The 21,449-nt window shown below is 37.5% G+C and overlaps 1 protein-coding gene across 4 annotated transcripts in view; it reads left to right on the forward strand.

Moving 5' to 3' along the window:
• KIAA0232 (KIAA0232 ortholog) overlaps nt 1-21,449 on the forward strand; it is a 72,284-nt gene that overhangs the window by 37,455 nt on the left and 13,380 nt on the right. For all 4 annotated transcript variants that reach the window (XM_052780543.1, XM_052780541.1, XM_052780542.1 and 1 more), the window contains exons 4-6: nt 13,761-13,827; nt 15,223-15,304; nt 16,604-19,901. In XM_052780543.1, the coding sequence (XP_052636503.1) occupies nt 13,761-13,827; nt 15,223-15,304; nt 16,604-19,901 (3,447 nt within the window). The remainder of the gene's footprint in view (nt 1-13,760; nt 13,828-15,222; nt 15,305-16,603; nt 19,902-21,449) is intronic.

Genomic DNA, 21,449 nt, shown 5'->3' on the forward strand with positions numbered 1-21,449 from the left:
CCAAGAACAATGAAGGAAGTGGGGTTGATTTGTGTGGTTATTCCCACCACCACCACCTTCAGCAGCATTGCCATCATATACTGGCTTACTGTTTGTGAAGCTACTTGAGCATTTGTTTGGTTACTAAAGTGCTAATTGACTAATTGGGTGATTTCTGAACTCCCATTTTCCCATTACTTATCCTAATGAAGTGATGCAAAATATAATTTTGTTGGTAATTTGCTCTGCTCTCATAGTTACAGAATATTGAGGTCAGCACTCTGACTACCATAAAAGTTAATGTAAAATATAGAGCAAGTAAGAAGAAATAATTGCAAGAAGTAATGTCTTTCTTGAGGATATGACTATCTTTGTATACACATTAACAACAAGAAGTAGTAGTCTCATACATAGACCACAGGAATACTGATGATTGATTTTTTAGCTTTAGAAATTACTCTCTTGATGCATCTTCACAAAGCTGAAAATCAAGGAGCATCACTTAGAGCTAAATTTATATGATATAGAGAAATCTTGTTGAAAAGAAAAAGGAAGGAGGTAAATTTATTAATAATCCCTGGTCTGCCTCCACTTGAAAGTTTGTATAATCTAAAACAGAAGAAGGGAAGAAACCCTTCAACTAGAGTTTTGAAAGAATAAAAAGATGTGTGATCTGAAAGATTGAACAAGTAACTTCCTCCTTTGACTCCTGCCACCTAGTCAGATTTTAATTGTTCAACATTAACCTATAATCTACAACCTGTAGACTTCTGTTATTTCAGGGCTGTTTTGACTTCTGTTGCATGCTCAAACAATTAAGCTTGCACATTTGTTGTCTAATGAAATTGTAGGTCATAATCTTTTTTAATGTATTTTCAAACACAGGGTGGAACTTTAAACCTTTAAAAAAAAAAAAGTTGTTACTTAAAGCTGTTCTGTAGGTGGTTTTTCTTGTGTATTGCATAAGAGAGAAATATAGATTACTTGTTTTATTTATTTTTTTATGCTGAAGTTGGGAGGAAGGGTGATCCTGCTTTGATGCTAGTGATATTTTAAAGTAACTTGTATCTTTTCTTTCTGCTTTTCAAACGCATTTCCTATGTTGGCTGGTTTCTGTACTTATGTTTGTACGCTAATCTGATGGGAATAATCAGTAGTTTTTGGACTGTGAAACATAATGTTAAAATTCTATTTCTGCTGACGCATTCAAGCTGCTCCATGGAATCTTCATGATTTCATCTCCACAAAAAGATAAAAATACTCTGTAAACTGTAGCCAAAATTGATGATTAGTGGTGTGTGTGAGGACCATTTATAAAAACTATTGAGATACAAATAAATACTTTGTTTCTAATACCACTTGAATTTTTTTAAATTGTTTTCTGAATCATCTGAAAATGTTTACCTGTGGAGATTTTTTTTTTTTTTGTCAAATAGGTAGATGTGTTCATTAGGAACTTCATAAATATGTCAATTGGTAGCTTTGTTCTCACAGTTTTTTCTTCTTGCAAGGGGTCTGGCAATAGTCCACATGGGCAGTTCCGGAGCTTGCTTATAGTTTTGCTATCCTTCTGCGATCCTTTTTTCAAAGTAGGTAGATGCAGAAATAGCAATATCCTCACATGGATATGGAACACTTTCTTTTCCAGCCTAACCTCTTCTTTCAACCTTAGCATTGGAGCAAAGCAAGAAAGGTTGAGGTAGCTCCATTATTGGGAGTAATCAAAAGAAGTCTCAGTGTATTTAAACTTAAGTATATTTAAATAAAATTGTATTGAAGTGAAATGGTTAGAATGTTAACCCTGTGTGTGTCTGTAGAGAGAATATATATACACACACATGTGTGTACACTCACACAGGCAAAAAAAAAAAAAAAAAAAGCAAAATAGGGAGACAATTAAATGAAGACTTCAGGACTCTGCAGCCTGATCTATTTTAGGGGGGAAAATGTGCAGAGGATGAAAAGGTATTGAGGGTTAATAATAACTTTTCTAACTCTCTTAGGAAATGACAGAGATCCAGGTACCATAATTTTGGTGTTTATATTTAATTACTTAAACCAGTAATGTGTTGAGAAATTGCAGAAAGTTTGCCTCCTCCCCCCTACCAGTAATCAAAGGCCCTAAAACTGGGTGATCATTTCAAAAAGATACTTGATGGGGAGAGGAAGTCATAAAATAGATTAGATGAAAATTGACTTGATAACAGTAAACACTGTTTTGTCAGTCCTTCATTTAATGGTTGAAATAAATATTTTGAAATCTTGTCTCTTGTGGATTTTCAATTACATAGTATTCATTCTTGGGGAGTACTTTATTTGGTAGCTCAGTTTTGTTTGAATTCAGTTTTTTATCTCTTATTAAAAAGAGTAATGCTGTAAAACACTAGTCTGACAGAAATCCAAGATTCTAGTTATAATTTTGTGGTGCAGAAAACAAACATTTGACTTCAAAAAGCCTACAGTTTGGTGTTTATTTCTAAAACATTTCCTGAGTTATGGAGTATGACAAGTCAGAGAAGCCGCAGTCTTTTGACCACTCTGCATCACTGTGTCTTGCAGTGGCAAAGCATGTTGTGGACTAAGTGCTTTTCTGAGAGGAGGCCTGATTTTGACAGATACTATCTGGTATATGTAAGAATGCAAATTGTTTATGTATGTATGTATGTTCTGAGGACAGTATTTTTTGTGTGACGAGCATTTTGGTGTCTCAAATTGTCTATATTCATATGAATCTTTGGCTGCAGATGCTCTTGATGCATTCAGAAGCAGAGAAAATCTAAGTATATTGCAACTTGCCAGAAAATGAAGACAGAATGATGGTGAGAAGAACTTTTAAGACAAGTACTTTAATGTAGCAATCAGTTGCTATTCTTACCACAGTTCTAAAGTTTATTTTTTCCAAAACATTTGAATGGAGTATAAATAGCAGTTCAAAGACGTGCTGAAGAATTGTTCAAATTTTAAAAAGCTTGTTAACATTGACCTGTGGTGTGTGGTGACCCTGGCTGGATGCCAGGTGCCCACCAAAGCCGCTCTATCACTCCCCCCTCCTCAGCTGGACAGGGGAGAGAAAATATAATGAAAAGCTTATGGGTTGAGATGAGGACAGGGAGAGATCATTCACCAACTACTGTCACAGGCAAAACAGACTTGTCTTGGGGAAAATGAACTTAATTTATTCCCAATCAAACCAGAGTAGGATAATGAGAAATAAAACCAAATCTTAAAACACCTTCCCCCCACACCTGCCTTCTTCCCAGGCACAGCTTCCCTCCCAATTTTCTCTACCTTTTCCCGCAACTGGCGCAGGGGGACGGGGAATGGGGGTTGGGGTCAGTTCATCACACATTGTCTCTGCCGCTCCTTCCTCCTCAGGGGCAGGACTCCTCGCTCTTGCCCTGCTCCACTGTGGGGTCCCTCCCACGGGAGACAGTCCTCCATGAACTTCTCCAACGTGGGTCCTTCCCATGGGCTGCAGTTCTTCACAAACTGCTCCAGTGTGGATCCCTTCCCTGGGCTGCAGTCCTTCAGGCACAGACTGCTCCAGCGTGGGTCCCCCACAGGGTCACAAGTCCTGCCAGAAAACCTTCTCCAGCGTGGGCTCCTGTCTCCACGGGGCCACAGGTCCTCCCAGGAGCCTGCTCCAGCACAGGCTTCCCACAGGGTCACAGCCTCTTTCGGGCATCCCCCTGCTCCGGCGTGGGGTCCTCTCTCCCCGGGCTGCAGGGGGACAGCCTGCCTCACCATGGTCTTCCCCACGGGCTGCAGGGCAATCTCTGCTCTGGCGCCTGGAGCATCTCTTCCCCCTCCTTCTTCACTGACCTGGGGGTCTGCAGGGCTGTTTCTCCCACATATTCTCACTCCTGTCTCTGGCTGCCGTTTCTGTGCCCCCTGCAACCTTTTTCCCTCTTCTTAAATCTTGTTATCCCAGAGGCGTTACCACAGTTGCTGTGGTATTGGCCAGCGGCGGGTCCGTCTTAGAGCCGGCTGGTATTGGCTCTGTCAGACAGAGGGGAAGCTTCCAGCAGCTTCTCACAGAAGCCACCCCTGTAGCCCCCGCCCCGCTCAGCTACCAAAACCTTGCCACGCAAACCCAATACTTCCTGACCTTGAGTAGAGATTTTATCTTAATTGTTATCCTGCTGAATTGTAGAAGAAATTTTAAAATATTGTTTTGCAATTAACTGGCAAAGTAAGGGTATCCCTTCTAATGAAATGTTGGGTTAAAAAAAACCCCAACTGTTTAGGACTGGGGAGTATTTATGTAAAAGTCCTTTGAGGAAAATAAGAAATTTTATCCTGAAATTACTGCCTCAAATTTTAAGTAAAAACAGCTGTTTCTGTCAGCATTAAATTACTTCTTTGGTTAGGTTTGTTGTTGGTGGTGGTTTTTTTAATTCCTGTGTGGTACACCTAAAATTGAGAAGGTCAATTTGTTCATGTTTAGTTTCCAAGAGGCTTTTTTTTTTTTCTTTTCTTTCTTTAAGCCTCCTAATTCTGAAAGTCTGTAAATTATTTTAGATGTGAATAATGAAACTTGCCATTAACAAGAGAAAATATCTTTGAGACTCAAAAGGTTATTAAAAATTAAGAGTTTAGAAATTCACCTGTGTTGTATTTTTGCAAGGTGGATACTGTATGAGCAAGATGGGAATTAGAGGTTACTTGTTGAGACTGATATGTGTAAGACTTTTCAGTAGGTATATTTCCTAGTAATAATATTGAAATTACTCATGTTGCCTGTCCACTGGTCATAAATCCAAGCGTAATTACCTTTTAACTGACTAGTTTTCTGCTAAAAGTTGTGTTGCTCAATAGAGTAAGCAGGTTTTCAGCTGTTATTGCAGTTCCTATATAATACAGTTCATTCACTGAACCCTTGTAGTATTACATGTGAAATTCCACCCCAAGATGGTGCTAGAATTTCAGTTAAAGCAATCGGTGTCTTTATTCTGCTGAACTGTATGAGGACATTTTAGGAATGAGCAAAGGAGACTACTTCATATATATCTTGCTTTCTGCACTGATGAAACCAGATCTCCCAGACTCTTTCCTTCTCTGCCTATAGATGGCCACTTCACCTAAGCTGTTCCACAGCGCATACTGAGACACTGTGCTGGTGTCTAATGTGGCTGATCTCGCAAGGCATGTCCTAATGGGGTTGAGGCAATGTGGTCCATTTCTGAACTAACCAGGCTCTCAAAATCTGCTAACTGCTACATGAAACAGTATACAACATGTTAAAGTAAGAATTAGTCTTGGTTGATAGATTCCATAATGGGTTTTGAAAGAGCACTGCTCTAATATATTTGACAAAAGAAAACAGTGCCTTCCATCCCACTGTTCTAGGAAGTTACTGCTTGGGGGTAACACTGAGACATAGTTGGTGAAACTTCGTAACAGTAATTTCTTTGAAATGTAGTCAGGTGTGGACATGCTGTTACTTGGAGCATTGGCTTTGCTTGCTTTGAATTATGAGAGGGGAATACGACCCTTCCGATAGCTGTGTTATATGGGAGCAGTTAGAGAGGAACAAGTGTGGCTCTAGTGAACAGTGTTGTTAAAAATTTGAAAAGATAATCTTATTCTCAAATGTACCTTGCTTTCAGCACAATTTTGAGAGGTGTCTAAAATAAGATTCTGTTGAAATTTTTTTAGCATTTGTCATCTTTCTTACTCTCAGTGCAGAACTGTCAGACTTTCCATGCAGTTACTACAGTTCTACACATAAACCTTATTTGAAGAAATAAGTTCCTAATCAGGCCAAATTAATCAATTGGTTATGATTCCATGTCTGAGCATGTTTTTATTGATGGGTTACTCTGGCCAACTATTGTAGTCTCCAAAGATTATGGTATCTGTGTGCCAGTTAGACCAAGGCACTATTGCATGATCTGTCTTGCACTTCGCAATAGTGATGTGCAAGGACTGAGGTAAAAGGACTTGTGGAGCCTGTAGCACAGGGACTATGTTTCTTTTCTTCTTATGTAGGGTGCCAGATTAACTAGATTATTTAAAATTAATTTTAATCACTGATTTATTTCTGTTGTTCTCTGCTCCTCTGATGTAAGCCAATATTAATTAGATAATACGCTCTGACCACTATGCTGGGGTACCAGGGAATCAGGTAGTAAACATTAGATGGTTTGTTAAGTGTTTTAACTTACACATCTTCATATAACTAGAATTGACATGAACAAGAGATGTGTAAGGAAAGTGCCTGATATTCTTTTCACTTATTTTTAAAAATAAGTGAAAAACATTAGTCAAAAAGCCCTGTAAGGAGAGTAACGAAGTGCTAGGATGAACACTGTTAATGTAAAGGACAACACAAGAATGAAGCAAGTTGTGTAAAAGCCATCTTAATGAATCAGAAGGATGAAATGCTGTAGTTGCTATTGAAAAGTTTGAGTTTATTAAAGCAAAAAAATGAAGATCAGGTTCCAAAACAACCATAATGCTTCTTGAAGCGTGTATCCTGACTAGTTCAGTAGTAAGCATTTCTGTATGTCTGAGGATGATTGTTCAGAATTTTTTTCCAGGAATGCCAAAACACTTCACAAAACCAGTGAATATTATCTTTCTTCTGGGTTGTATCCAGTTGGAGTTCTGGAAGGGGATATACTAGCTGTTTCTAGAACACACAGCATTATTTAGGAAAGGATTTTAAAATTTTTCAGGAGCTAAGAAGAATTTTAAACGAGATTTATGTTTTGAAAAATAACGAAGCTAGTACTGATGTCACTTAGCTTCTTCTGCAAGAAGGCACCATAGGGTTTTATTGTTTCCAACCAGTCATTGTTTTTCTATGATAATTTAATTTGTATTGGTTTAAGAAAATTTGTATTGGCTCTGTATTATCAAATCCAGTGGCTTCAGAAGTTTTACTTCTTTCTCCATTCATTTACTAAGCAAGCTATGTGGTATTGAATTTGGCAGACTATGTTAGCCTGTGTTTTATAACTTCAGATACCATATAGAAAACTGAAGTGGATTGTCTTGCCAAGGTAACCATCACAGAATAAAATAATTAGAATAAACCAGTTCCTTTTTCCCTATGACTTTGGCATTTAAATAGATATTTATAGTACTGCATATCTGATTTGTCAGACACGTGAAGCTGAAGCTGCTACCCTGAGTATAATAATAACTTTAATGGAAATTGACAGAAGTTTTAATTATTCCAATTTTTGTATTGTTTTCTTGATATTGAAGAAGTATATATTGAACTGGAAAAGTTCTTTGTGGGAGCTTAGTCTACACAGAAGTTGCTTTGTAGCATTTTGGGGGGCATTTGTTTCTCAGTTTACATCAAGCCAGCAGAAGTAAATTAAAGCTTCTCTTGTATTTCTTGTATTTAAGTATCTCCCATAGTTTAGATCATTTTGTCTTGGAGACTGAAAGTAGGTGTTTGGTATGACTGAAAGTTATTTCATCTAGTGTGTACTCCCAATGATAACGGGAGCAAAATGGGGCAAGGCAATTTTCTCGCCAGCAGCTTCTCTGATAAGTCTGGGACTGAAAGAAAGTTTGCATATGCGCGTCTTGGAGGGAGAAGGCAGGACAGTCTTTCAGATACACAAGCATGGCCATAAAGATGCCAGAGAAGTTGGTTACAGAGCTCTCCTGAATAGTGCCTTGTGTTTCATTACAGAACAATGTTATTAGATAATTTTCCTTAATATAGAACAATCATTTTCACCAAAGATTTGAATTGGGGTCCATTATGAATTCTTACCATAGGTACAAGCAAACTTCAATGAATATGGCAGAGTACCTACTGAGGAAATTTCTAGTGTCCTTTCTGCATTTCACTTGATGCAGAAAATAACTTTTGCATAATTGTTGGGAACACACTTCAAAAGTTTCTCCTGTTTCATTGATAATATAGATAAGAACATTTCAGCATCCGCAAGCTGAAGTACTGTGATTAAGTGAAGTCTCACAGCAGCACTGCTTACAAGGATAGTAAGTCTTTTCTGGCTTTGAAGTCAGCATGTTTGTTTATAAGCAATGAATAATAATCAAGAAGAAGAGTTTCTAGAGAGGAATTATCCTTTCTTGGGATAACTTTTATCTCAGTGTAGCCCGCTCTGGGAGGGAGCTACAAGAATTAAGTTTTAAATAATGGAAGTCAGATTAGCTGCTCTAGTAACCTACATTTAGGGATAGCGTGTTCATTTTAAGTTAATTTGAGCTGGTAGTTGACCTCGTTTATCTAGAACTGGTAAATAACATGTACTATTATCTCTCTGTCTTAGAATGTGTGGTGTGAAGTGGTGAATTACAGCTCTGAAATCTGAGCCTGATCTTAGTTATGTGATTTACCTTTCCTAATGCTGTTTTGATACAGAAGACAGGACTAAGAGAGTTGCAAGAATGTATTTTTATCTCCTTGTTGGATAGCTATTGCTCTTGTATTGCTTGAGATTGCTTGGGGTTTTGTGATGTTAAGTCAGTTTATCTGCTTGGAAATCGATATTCTAAGGTCACGCATCTATTGAAGATTACTTAGATCAAGTATTCATGAGCCCCAAATGAGAAGTTAATAAATAGAATCCAGTGTCTTTGTTGTAAATCATTATGTAGTCAAATGAAAAGATAAAGATTTAATTGTGTTCTCACTACTGTAGGATCAAAAAAGTGTTGTACAAATAAATACTCTTAAATGTTTCTTAGTGTCATCCACCTTACTATGCTGGAGGAAAATCCCATAATGTATACTGGAACCTTGTTTTATTCCTTTTAACTCTACCTGGATTTAACACCCCAGGGAGGCTGCTGTTTTGGTGGATTGATTTATTTATTCATTTATTTATGTAGTGGTGATCTTGGGGTTAGGGATTTTTTTTAATTTATTTTGTTTTTAGTGCTTTTTTAGTTTTCCGTCTCTTGAGCACCTCTTTTGAGAGTACTTGTAATCAGATGACTTATACTGTATCACAATGTTAGAAAATGAAAACGTAGACTTTTATCTAGCTCTCATCATCCTACAAAATATAGAAATAGATGTGTGGTTGCAATGAATCACATTTTGTGCCTTATTCAGTTCACATGGCTTAACAGCTGATTCATATAGAACAGCTACCTAATCCTGCTCTTGGTGACAGGCTACATGCCAAGAAAACAGTCCTGGTACACTAAGAGTACCATCTCTGTCTGGAGAGTCCTGTGACCTGTTAAAAGAATGATTCAAAACAATGAATATTTTCATTTACTTTAATTTCTAGATTGTTTGAACTTGTATTCTGTGAAAGGAGCATCTGTATTCTGCTCTAGCTGATCCTGCTTCAGCAGGGGTTTAGACTAGATGATCTGCAGAGGTCCTTTCCAACCTAAACAATTCTGTATGTCTGGGAAAGTGAAATGAGGATTTCTTTTAAAAGTGTAAGCTAGAAAGCTCTTAAAAACTAAAAGCAAATGAGTGATTATTTTAATTGTTAAAGTAAAATGAAGTGTAATGCTTCTGTCGTTTCAAAAAGCTTAAAGAGGAACAAGGAACTTTCTTCATACCTTACAGGCCTGAAGTAACAAGCCGTATTTAGTAAATATTTACACTACACAGTTCAAAGCTTCTGGAGGAAGCTATTAACTTATGTTAGGCTAGAAGCAAAAAAACATCCCCCCCAAAACCCAAACTAAAACAACCCCCCCCCCAAACAACCCTTCCCATTGAGTTGTATCATCTGATGGAATTTTTCAGTTTCTATGTATTTATTTATGGTACATCAGATGTGGAAAGCTCATGCTAAATATTGGCTATCAGAACTTGTTTTCCTTTTTTTGTCCAGAATTTTTGGCTATTGCATATGTACAGATCTGCAGAACAAAGTATACATTTGCATGGCATTCTTTGTATGGAAGTATGAGCGCCATAGCCAGACATCATTACTGGGTGACATCAAGGGGTGAAAGCTCAGTGAAAATGAAAAAAATTGCTGACCAGTGCTGTCCTCAGTTCCATAGAATAACAATGTGAAATAATAGTGGTGCATGAACATTTGTGATCAAATTCAGGAAAAACTTGCTCAGTCTCCTGGATGGTGACTGTGCAGTGCTTGTTTGCAACATTCACAAGTAATCTACTAGCAGAGATGAATGTCGACAAGAATTAAAGTGATTCGTCAAGAATCTGAGAGGAGCTAATGTTTCACAGCTTCTTACTAAAAACTCTCAGGACATAGAAGTCGGTGCCCACTGTTAACATAGGCAAGAGTTTTTAGTGGATTTGAATTGGTGTACATAATATTGTTTTGTTTTCATGGTTCACAATTAAACCGATTATTTTAAATTTATAAAAATATTTCAGAAGTAACTAAATTTATAGATTTAATATCTTCTGGGAACATTTTCTGCAGCTATACAGGGGTGTGAACATACGTATAAAAGCGACTGGGTTGCTTTAAGCTAATGAGTTACCACTTGTCATCTCTGACTGCTCTATTTCCAAAGTAGAGCATGTTAAAAAGATCTTTGATTTAAGATTTGATATTACATATATATATCTATATATGCGCATGTGTGTTAACAAACAAAACCAAAACCCAACAAACATTTTTACCCAACAAACATACATTTACATTTATGTAAAAATGTGAGAGCTTTATTTTTTTTTTTTAATTGCTCTCATTCCTCGTTATGCAGAACTACATTAATTTGGCTCTGAATGGAGTCATGTTGGTGAGTAAGGAAGACACTGGCTATTAGAGTCCTGTAACTCCAGCAGTAAGATTGACTGTTCTTGTTCATGCTGGGTGAGTTCAGAAGCTTAATTTATCTGGTCACTCCTATGCCAGTAACATAACACCTATCCTTTATGTAATCCTTCCCTTGCTTCAGCGAGCTGATGAAAAGCCCAAAAGACCAACTTTTGATGGAACTGGATGTAAGTTAAAGCAGGGGAAGGAAACAGAAATATGTTGGAAACATTTTCATTGTGGAGGAAGTTTTGTTACGCAAAATGAAAAATATGAATTAAAAAAATGATGTGCTGCCCTTTGTAGTTTGAATGAGAGAAAAGGATGGGTAGAAATTTGGGTCAGTGGTTTAAATAATCTTATAGATAATAATGAGATTTAAGCCTTTTGTGTTGGAATTACAAAAGCAATCATAATTGGGCACTTCCATGTTGAAAAATGTTTTTAAGGTACTCTGGTATTTGTACTATTTGGGGACTGTCTTTAAATTTGAACGTAAGCAAAGCAGTTCAGGCAGATCACCTAATTTTATTAACTGATTGTGTCCTATTGAACCAAGCCAGTGCCTGGAATGCCTTACTTTGTGGCAATGGGTTTTCTGCAACTACAATGCATTAACTTAAACAATGAAAAAATACAGTAACAAAACCTCATGATTAGAGATCAACACTGTCATACGCAAAATAATTGCTGAGGCATTTGTTACATTAAGCCTGCGGCTTGTTTTTATATACTGCAGTAAGAGGTTGAGCAAGTGGTCTCTAGAGACTTGGCATTCTGCACAGTGGCTTCCCCCCTGCTTTTTTTTTTTTTTAAAGCTAGCGCTAACTACATCAGTGTGCTATGCAGGACAGCGTGCAGTCTGTCAGCTGACTCAAGTATTAGGTTCATGGTACAGGAGGAAATGAAGCATTTGATTCCAAAAGTTTTCACTTCTTCGGTGTAATGGTGAGCATATTGTTGCTGGTTTGGGGGAATTTGGGGGTTTTTTTTGTACATGGTGTTATAATTAAGTTAAGGAAGTGAATCTGTATTCATTAGATTTTGACTATTTGCTACAGGTGTCCTTTCGATTAGACAGTTTGGAGGGCTAGGCAAAACCAAGGCCAGCTCCTCCTCTGTTGCCCTTTTGGGGGGAGGAGGGGGGAGTTAGAAGTGGTGTAGGCATAAAGTGACGATTATTACAACTACATAGGTTTGTCTGTATTACTGTGCTACTTGGTTATTTCTAAACAATTTAATTTATGTTGGTAAATTTACTGATACAGAAGATGCCTTCTAAACTTTCATATTGCTAAGTCATCCTCAGTTAAGTGTGTGGCATAAAGGTTTATATTTAGCACTTCAGTGCAGCAATGCAGTTAGGAATAGAAAATTGCTTTCTCACTTGACTGCAAATAATTAAAATTTAGAAGTTAGCATATAAGTCATTGCTTCAGTATGTGATTTTTCAAGTGTGTGTTTCTGACAGAGAATTAAACAAGCTAGTTTCACTGTATAAATTAGTATTCCCTTTTCCATAATATTTTCTTGTGCTTTAGCAACATATATTCACATTTCTCAGCAATTTCTAGCTGGTGATCAAGAGAGAGGAGAAACTCTTAGATCTTGGAAAAATGAAACCTTTATACCGCCATGGTGACACAGCAAATCAAACTCTTTTTTATGCATTTCCGTAACTTGATATTTGACCTGCATTACCTTTGGAGAGAATGCATAGTCCATGACTGTATGCACGCAAGATCACGTCAAATTCAGGTGGTGAGACAATTTTGCAGGAGGTTTGTATAAGTCTCAGAATCTCCAAGTACAATGGGGACAAGATGCTGGAGCTGTTATTGAGGAAACTGTGCACAGGATACAAGAAGCTGCACGGTTCTCCCTCGTTACCATTCCCAGCTGTATGGTGATGTGCAGGGGACTCCTTGCATCCTCCTCACTTGTTTCGGATTGCTGCGTTTAGCTGTGATTCCAGCCTTCTGTTTGCAGTTATGGAAAGTGCAAAGTGTAATCTCCAACCATGATCCCTGAGCATCAAAATACTACGAACACGAATATCTACGCAGTACCCACCTTGCCTAGTTTTCCTTCCAACAAGAGCAGTCATTTCAGGCTGTAGGTTGGTATTTAGTATTTTCTGACTAGAATTCAACGAATAGCATGGGGTTTTCTCCTGTGGGACAGTTAGTAGTATATTGTACCATTTTGTGCGTGTGTGTTTATTTTTCAGTATTTTGCTCTTCTGGTGCTGTTGCTTTATCTGGAACTGCTTGCAAGTCTAGGCAGATAGTAAAAGCAGAAGCCTGTGAGAATAACACTGAAATGGGATTTAAAAGGAAGCTTGAGTGTATAGAAGGTTTATGTGGAGGAATAAAGGAGGAAAATACAGGCTTATAGGGAAAATGAATAAGGTGTTTATTTTTCCCTGTGCTTTCCTGAGCAAACACAATGTTTAAAAAGAAAAAAACTAGGCATTGTAAACTGGCAAAACTATGCGATAAGTTTTGCATGAAGATACCGTGGAAGCGTTTCCTCTTCTTCTCTGCCACCTACACATATATGTCTTCATACTGTTTTCCTTTTCACCTTCACTCCTGACTTTGTGTCCTTTTAACAGTCCCTTTCTCACAGGTATAAGTTGTGCAACCAAAAGGGTTAGGCTTAGCTTTTTAAAATGCATCTTAGTGATCGGTTGATTCTTGAACTTTTATCCTGAGACTCTGGGCTAAATCCTAAGTGATATAGTAATACAGTGCAGTAAATGTGACAGTGCAGAGTTTGTAAAACCTTGGATATGCAATGGTGCAACAATGTGACTTGTAGTTTGAAACCTTTGTGTGAATGTATCTACATGTTTAGTGGAATCATTTTGACCTCTAATTAATGTATTTTTAGGAATGGATTTATATCTAGTAATAATTTTTGTTCCTTTTTAATGTGTAGTTACCATGCAAAAATAAAAATACATGTCTGCTAAGATATGTTTACTGTATTAATGTCTTTCTATAAAATGAATATTCTTTTTATTAAGTTGTGTTTTCTTTTTTTCTTCCCCCACCCTGCGGTTTTGTTGTTGTTGTGCAGAGCTCTGGGATTGAAACGTTAGTGGAGGAGCTTTGCTCCAGACTGAAAGACCTTCAGAGTAAGCAAGGTGAGGAATAAATCGCTAAACTTCTGAGGCCATATATCGTATTTATCAACTGTGTAACATTCTGAGATGTGGGGCTGGGGGAGCAGGCTGCTAATTCACTAGCTTTTAATACAGGCCATGCAATTTTAAAATACATTTGAGTAATTCCATTCAAATAATTGAAGCAATTCTGTACTAGTATGCTTTGTTTACCTAAGAAATAGCCATTCACAAAGGGAGTTTTCCGCATGAAAAGCTATAACTGTTCATATCCAGCTATGCCTGCTTTTTTAGTAAATATTCTGTATTCAGCACCCTCCTTCCCCACCAAAAGAAATAAAAATAAAGTAGGCTTGATTCTGTTCCTATTGTGTATTGCTAACTTGCAAACAGTAGAGTAGATTGGCCTCAAAATCATTATATACTAGCTATTCCTGTGAAAAGCATCCAAGTAGCCATCACAGAGAGGTGTGCTTAAAATTTCCGGGCTTTAGGGAAATGATAATGGGGACTTTATGTTGTCAAGCTTAGGGCAGGGAGCATAATATAGAATTGTGGTGTGTCCAATGAAAGGTCATCGCCCATAAATGTTTGTTCAGGTGCATAGCAGCAGCCTTTGACACTTACAGTAAAATTAATATGCTTATCGTGTAGTATAAATAGCAATAAATAAGGGATAAATATTTACCTGCTTAAAGCATGATTTTAGCTGTTTTCATTCTCTTTTTCTGTTTTTAAATAGTAATTACTAGTCAGCTCCTAGTATTTCATAGTGCTATGCTGTGGCACTTTATTACTGAGCCAAGGTGATGTTGACCATTTATTTTGAAAAAAAGTAACATTAATGTCTATCTTACAGCATTTTTATGGTATTTTACATATTTTAATAAAAAGAATTAGAAATCTTTAGAGTCACCTCTCACACAGGAAATATGCCTTTACATCCACCCAAAGCACAGCAACTACTGCAGGGGTACTTCCTTGTAGTGCAATAGGTGAGAAGTTAGATGCAACCATTCATAAAAATATTTAGTTAAATAGTTGATTTTTTTATATATATCTGTAGCGATGCAAGAAGTTAAGGATTTGTATGTGAAATAACTAAAAATTCAATAGGAAGTCTCCTAATGGGGGCATTGCTAACCATGAAGTTGCATGCAGCTGCTAGCCAGTCATGTTTGGTGAAATTTGCAGGACATAACAAGACGACTGTGGAAAACTTGAATTTTGGGTGGTAACTTGAAACTTCTTTATGTATAATAATCAGACTATAAATTGTTCTGTTATTTACAGTGTTTATGGAAATTTACTACTATTACAGGTATACATCCTGATGTTCTTCGTTAAATACTGTTATAATATACACTGGCTTTTTGAATTTTTCTGTTAAGCATTTGGAATTTTCTTCCAAAACAGAGGAGAAGATTCACAAAAAGTTAGAAGGCTCTTTGTCTCCTGAGACTGATTTATCTCCCACAGCAAAGGATCAAGTAGAAATGTATGCATTTTTTTATTATTATTTTTATCTGAGATGCTTTTTTCTTTTCTCCTTTTACTCCCATGTTTTAACACAGTGAAGTTAACTCAGTGGGGAATCTGGACTTTGTGGATATTAAGAAATACATTTTTTTTCCTGCCACCTTCTTTTGTTAATTTCATATATTTAAATATGAGCATTTGGTACCATGGGCTAGTTTAATTTCTGGCAAAGTCCTGACTGCTTTCTTTTGACTGTGTGCAGAACTCAAGCCATACTGCATTTTAGTTTCTTTAAGGCCAAGTCAACTAGACAAATTAAACATCTTTAAAACAGCATTAATTGACACGTTAGACTTGCAGGGAGAGAATCAGTTTCCTGGGTTCAGAACTCTTTGTCTTCTGTTGCAGAAATGGGAAACAAACTCTTTTCTAACCTTTAAACTCTTTATAACTGAAGTGGTCTGCTAGTTACCAAGTACCTGAGTCCAGTGTTACTGAAGTACCCAGGAGTTTTCTCATTGACTTTTCTTGGAGATATGACTGCTTCTGTATCTCTTAATAGTAACCATTGGTGGCAGAAAGTGTTGCTAAATGGATGATACTTCTTCAGGGAACTGATTGTGCTAATGTGCATTTAACTTAACTGACTTCTGAATGTTGGTTAATAGGTTTTCATTGAAATATATGTGATTCAGTATAAATCTCTTTGCTGTCAAACACATACTACTTTAAATATTGCAGAAGACCATATATTAATCTTGTCCCTGTTGCACAAAGCTGTTAAGCATCTTAAAATACTCAAGAACTAATCTTTTTTTGCAACAGCTTTTTCTTCATAACTGGCCAATCAAACTGTGTAGAACTTAACAGATAGTGTCTCAGTTCACCGAGGGGAATTTAAAAAACAGAAATTCAGGACTGAACTGACTGAAATTCAGGACTTCCTCATTTATACTCTAAATCAAACATGTTTAAGATGACTGTAGTGAATTGCTACATTATCTAATAAATCTGGAGGTAGGCCTTCACTGTTTCAAGCATCCACAATTTCTGTCTACAGTGAAGTTTAGTACTCCCTAAAAATGGGATTGTTTTACTTGGCAGTATGCTTTTAAACATATATTAATATAAGCACTTTTAAAGCTTATCTTAATCTCCCCTTTGTTATCATTCAAATAAACAGTGCAATGAGTGGCATGTGCATATGTAGAACAAACTAGATTTTTTGGCAATTAGATTGGTAGTGTTTTGATGTGGTTTAGTAATACCTTCTAATCTTAATGCCTATCTGAATGTCACCTTTTTGTTTTGATTTCAGGTACTATGAAGCATTTCCTCCTCTTTCTGAAAAGCCAGTTTGCCTGCAGGAAATTATGACTGTATGGAATAAATCCAAAGCATGCTCTTACTCTAGCTCCTCATCTTCATCCACTGCTCCACCAACTAGCACGGATACATCTTCTCCAAAGGACTGCAATAGTGAAAGTGAAGTAACTAAAGACAGAAGTAATAAAGCATCTGCCACTGTACAGGAAAGAACCCAGCAGAAGAAAAGTAAAAATGAGAAAGAAAACAAATTTAGTAACAACAGTGTTGAAGAGAAGCCTGTTTTGTACAAAAAGCAAGTCCGACATAAGTCTGAGGGAAAGATGCGTCCTCGCTCCTGGTCATCTGGATCCAGTGAGGCTGGGTCAAGTTCTAGTGGTAATCAAGGTGAATACAAGGCATCAATGAAATGTATTAAAGTAAGACACAAAACAAGAGAGGTTCGAAATAAAAAAGGGCGTAATGGGCAAAGCAGGCTTTCAGTGAAATCTGGTGAAAAGGCTGATAGAAAAGTCCACAGTGGAAGCAGTAGCAGCAGTAGCAGCGGTTCCATCAAACAGCTGTGCAAAAGAGGTAAAAGGCCATTAAAAGAAATTGGAAGAAAAGAAGCTGGCGGTAGTGATGGAAAAGATTTGTATTTAGACAGCAGAAATGAAAAGGAATATAAAGAAGAACCCTTGTGGTATACTGAGCCGATTACAGAGTACTTTGTTCCTCTTAGCAGAAAAAGCAAGCTGGAGACTACGTACCGCAACAGAGAAGATATATGTGGCGTAACATCAGAGGCTGTAGAAGAGTTGTCTGAATCAGTGCATGGTCTTTGTATTAGCAACAATAATATTCATAAAACATACCTCGCAGCAGGTACTTTCATCGATGGTCACTTTGTAGAAATGCCTGCAGTTCTAAATGAGGATATTGACCTCGCTGGGACCTCAATATGTTCTCAACCAGAGGACGACAAATATTTAGATGATGTTCATCTGTCAGAACTAACACACTTCTATGAAGTGGATATTGATCAATCCATGTTGGATCCTGGTGCCTCAGATACGATGCAAGGGGAGAGTCGGATTTTAAATATGATTCGACAAAAGAGTAAAGAAAAAACTGATTTTGAGGCAGAATGTTGCATAGTGTTAGATGGAATGGAGTTGCAAGGGGAAAGTGCAATATGGACAGATTCGACCAGCTCTGTTGGTGCTGAAGGGTGGTTCTTGCAAGACCTTAGTAATTTAGCTCAATTTTGGGAGTGCTGTTCATCTTCTAGTTCTGGTGATGCAGATGGGGAAAGTTTTGGAGGAGATTCTCCGATCAGATTCTCCCCCATCTTAGACAGCACAATGCTTAATTCACACATGCTTGCTGGCAATCAAGAGCTCTTTTCAGATATTAATGAAGGGTCTGGTATAAACTCTTGTTTTTCAGTGTTTGAAGTGCAATGCAGTAATTCTGTTTTACCATTTTCTTTTGAAACACTCAACTTGGGAAATGAAAATGCAGATTCTAGTAGCACTGCTAATATTCTTGGGAAAACACAGTCTAGATTGCTAATATGGACCAAAAATAGTGCCTTTGATGAAAATGAACACTGTTCCAATCTTTCAACAAGAACTTGTAGTCCATGGTCACACTCGGAAGAAACACGTTCAGACAATGAGACTTTAAATATTCCATATGAAGAATCCACGCAATTTAATGCAGAAGATATTAATTATGTAGTTCCTAGAGTGTCTTCGAGTTATGTAGATGAAGAAATTCTAGATTTTTTGCCAGAAGAAACCTGCCAGCAACAAGCTAGAACTTTAGGAGAAATGCCCACTTTGATTTTCAAAAAAAAATCTAAGCTAGAATCTGTCTGTGGTATTCAGCTAGAACAAAAAGCAGAAAGTAAAGACTATGAAACTACACAAGGGTGTAGTGAAAACAGTCCACATGGAGATGGCTACAGCTCAGGGGTTATTAAAGATATTTGGACAAATATGACAGACAGAAATTCTGCAGCAATGGTAGAAATAGAAGGAATAGAAGATGAATTGTTTTCAACTGATGTAAATAACTATTGCTGCTGTTTGGATACAGAAGCAAAAGTTGAAACCCTCCAGGAGCCCAATAAAGCAGTGCAGAGATCAGAGTATCATCTTTGGGAAGGTCAAAAGGAGAATTTAGAGAAGAGAGCCTTTGTCTCAAATGATTTATCAAAAGTAGATGGTGGTGACTATACTACACCATCAAAACCTTGGGATGTTAACCAGGATAAAGAAAACTCATTTATACTTGGTGGTGTGTATGGGGAGCTCAAAACATTTAATAGTGATGGAGAATGGGCAGTGGTGCCACCTAGTCACTCAAAAGGGAGCTTATTACAATGTGCAGCTTCTGATGTAGTGACAATAGCTGGTACAGATGTTTTTATGACTCCAGGTAATAGCTTTGCCCCTGGTCATAGGCAATTATGGAGGCCATTTGTATCATTTGAACAGAATGAGCAATCAAAGAGTGGCGATAATGGATTAAATAAGGGTTTTTCTTTTATCTTCCATGAAGACTTACTGGGAGCTTGTGGTAACTTTCAAGTTGAAGAACCAGGGCTTGAATACTCATTCTCTTCCTTTGACCTGAACAATCCATTTTCACAAGTTCTTCATGTAGAGTGTTCGTTTGAGCCAGAAGGAATTGCATCTTTCAGCCCTAGTTTTAAACCTAAGTCAATTCTGTGCTCTGATTCAGACAGTGAGGTTTTACACCCCAGGATATGTGGTGTTGATCGAACGCAGTACAGGGCTATACGGATTTCTCCAAGGACTCACTTTCGCCCAATTTCTGCATCTGAACTTTCTCCAGGTGGTGGAAGTGAGTCAGAATTTGAGTCAGAAAAAGATGAGGGAAGTATTGCTGTCCCTTCTCAAGTAGATGTATTTGAGGATCCACAAGCAGATCTCAAACCTCTGGAAGAAGATGCAGAAAAAGAAGGGCATTATTATGGAAAATCAGAGCTTGAATCTGGAAAATTCCTTCCCAGATTAAAAAAGTCTGGAATGGAGAAGAGTGCACAAACATCACTGGATTCCCAAGAAGAGTCGGCTGGGATGTTGCCAGTAGGAAACCAAGATCCCTGTTTAGAATGCAGTATGAAAGAATCTCTAGATGGGAGGGCAATGGAGAGCTCCAAAGTAAACTGCAGAATAGTGGAGCCACGTGAGGAGACTAGCAGGTTTTGCAGTTGTAAAGCAGGGTGCCATTTCCCCACGTACGAGGATAATCCTGTTTCTTCAGGAGAGCTTGAAGAGGTATGTGGATATATAAAATTACAGAATTTGCAGCTGGCAGCTGATAACCAGCAATTTGTCATGTGACAGTTCAATTTTAATGCTTGTAATTGTATAGCTCTCTAGAAAGTACAGTTTTGTAGAAACACTGGAGGTTCCATCTGAATATAAGAAAAAACTTTTTTGCTGTAAGGGTGACCTAGTGCTGGCACAGGTTGCCCAGGAAGGTTGTAGAGTCTCCATCCTTGGAGATACTCAAAAGACATCTGGATGCGGTCCTGGGCAACCTGCTGTGGGTGGCCCAGCTTGAGCAGGGGTAGTTGGACACGATGACCTCCAGAGTTCCTTTCGAACCTCAGTCATTCTGTGATTCTCTGAAAAATTAACCATCTTCAGGCATTATGGTGTCATCTTGCATACCTGTAGAAATATATGCATGTGTACACTCATGTAACTTTACAATCTGTTTACCTTAGGTTTTTAGCTTATTTGATTTACATATAATATGTTAAAATGTGCATAAAGTTTGAATAATGAGATATTACTGATTTTGATTCAAACCTATTTTAAAATTTTGAAGAGGAAGATCTGAAGTCAGTTTTTTCAATATAGTTGCTTCCAAGTAGAATAATTTGGAGTTGAATTATTGAATGTAAACTTCAGCAAAGAAAGGTTTGTAGAAAGGCTTAATTGTCTGAAAATTAAAATGTTCTCTTGTCAGCATAGACACAAAAAGAAATAAAACATGGATGCAAAATATCCATCACTACCACAGTACCGTCAGGAGGCCTAACTATAACTACGAGTTAAGCTCAGAGTTTTCTTTCAGGTACTTGTAGCTATAGGTTAAGTAATGGTCAAGAGCAAAATCCTTTCCAGCCAAAAATATCCAAGTTTTACTTGCGATGAGCTCCCTCTGCTCTTGAGAAGAAATATTTGACCAACAAAATAATTTAGTTGTGCGCCCAGCCCAGAGATATTGTCTGGATAGTTATAAGTTGCATCTTACATTTTCTTTTCTTCTTAAGCCTCCTCTTCCACATACTCAGCAGTTGTAGTATCTACATTAGGAGGGATTTTTTTTTTCATTTTCAACTGAAGAGGTGCACCCAGCTTGTGTTGTGCTATTGTATACTCCTCAATTATTAGTTTGAAACACTAATTCATGCAGGGAAAGCTAACTTTTCTCTTGCTAAAACTAAAGCTAACCTTTTTGTTGAACAAAATCAGAGTTCCTTATTTTCCTTCTTCCCTATTTGTTTCTCCTCTCATCCTCCTTTAAATTCATTGCTATTGCAGCTTCTTTTCCCAGTGTTAATAAGTTGATCTCTGCTGCTTGCACAAGAGAATCAAATTTGTGACTTTTCCATACCCTTTCTAGACATCTTGGTTCCTGCTGCTCTGTTAAGTTAACGGAGATGAAGTGGCTCCAAAAGTCTTTTCTGGAGTCTGGGAAGCTTCTGCGTTTGTGCCAGGCCTTGCAAAAAGAGTCACCAAAAATATTAATAAACTTAGACTGTAAGTCAGAACAGATTCTAGAATTACCTTTTACCAGGAGTAAGCAGAATC

The sequence above is a fragment of the Harpia harpyja genome, chromosome 2, assembly GCF_026419915.1.
Source record: "Harpia harpyja isolate bHarHar1 chromosome 2, bHarHar1 primary haplotype, whole genome shotgun sequence".
Classification (NCBI taxonomy): domain Eukaryota; kingdom Metazoa; phylum Chordata; class Aves; order Accipitriformes; family Accipitridae; genus Harpia; species Harpia harpyja.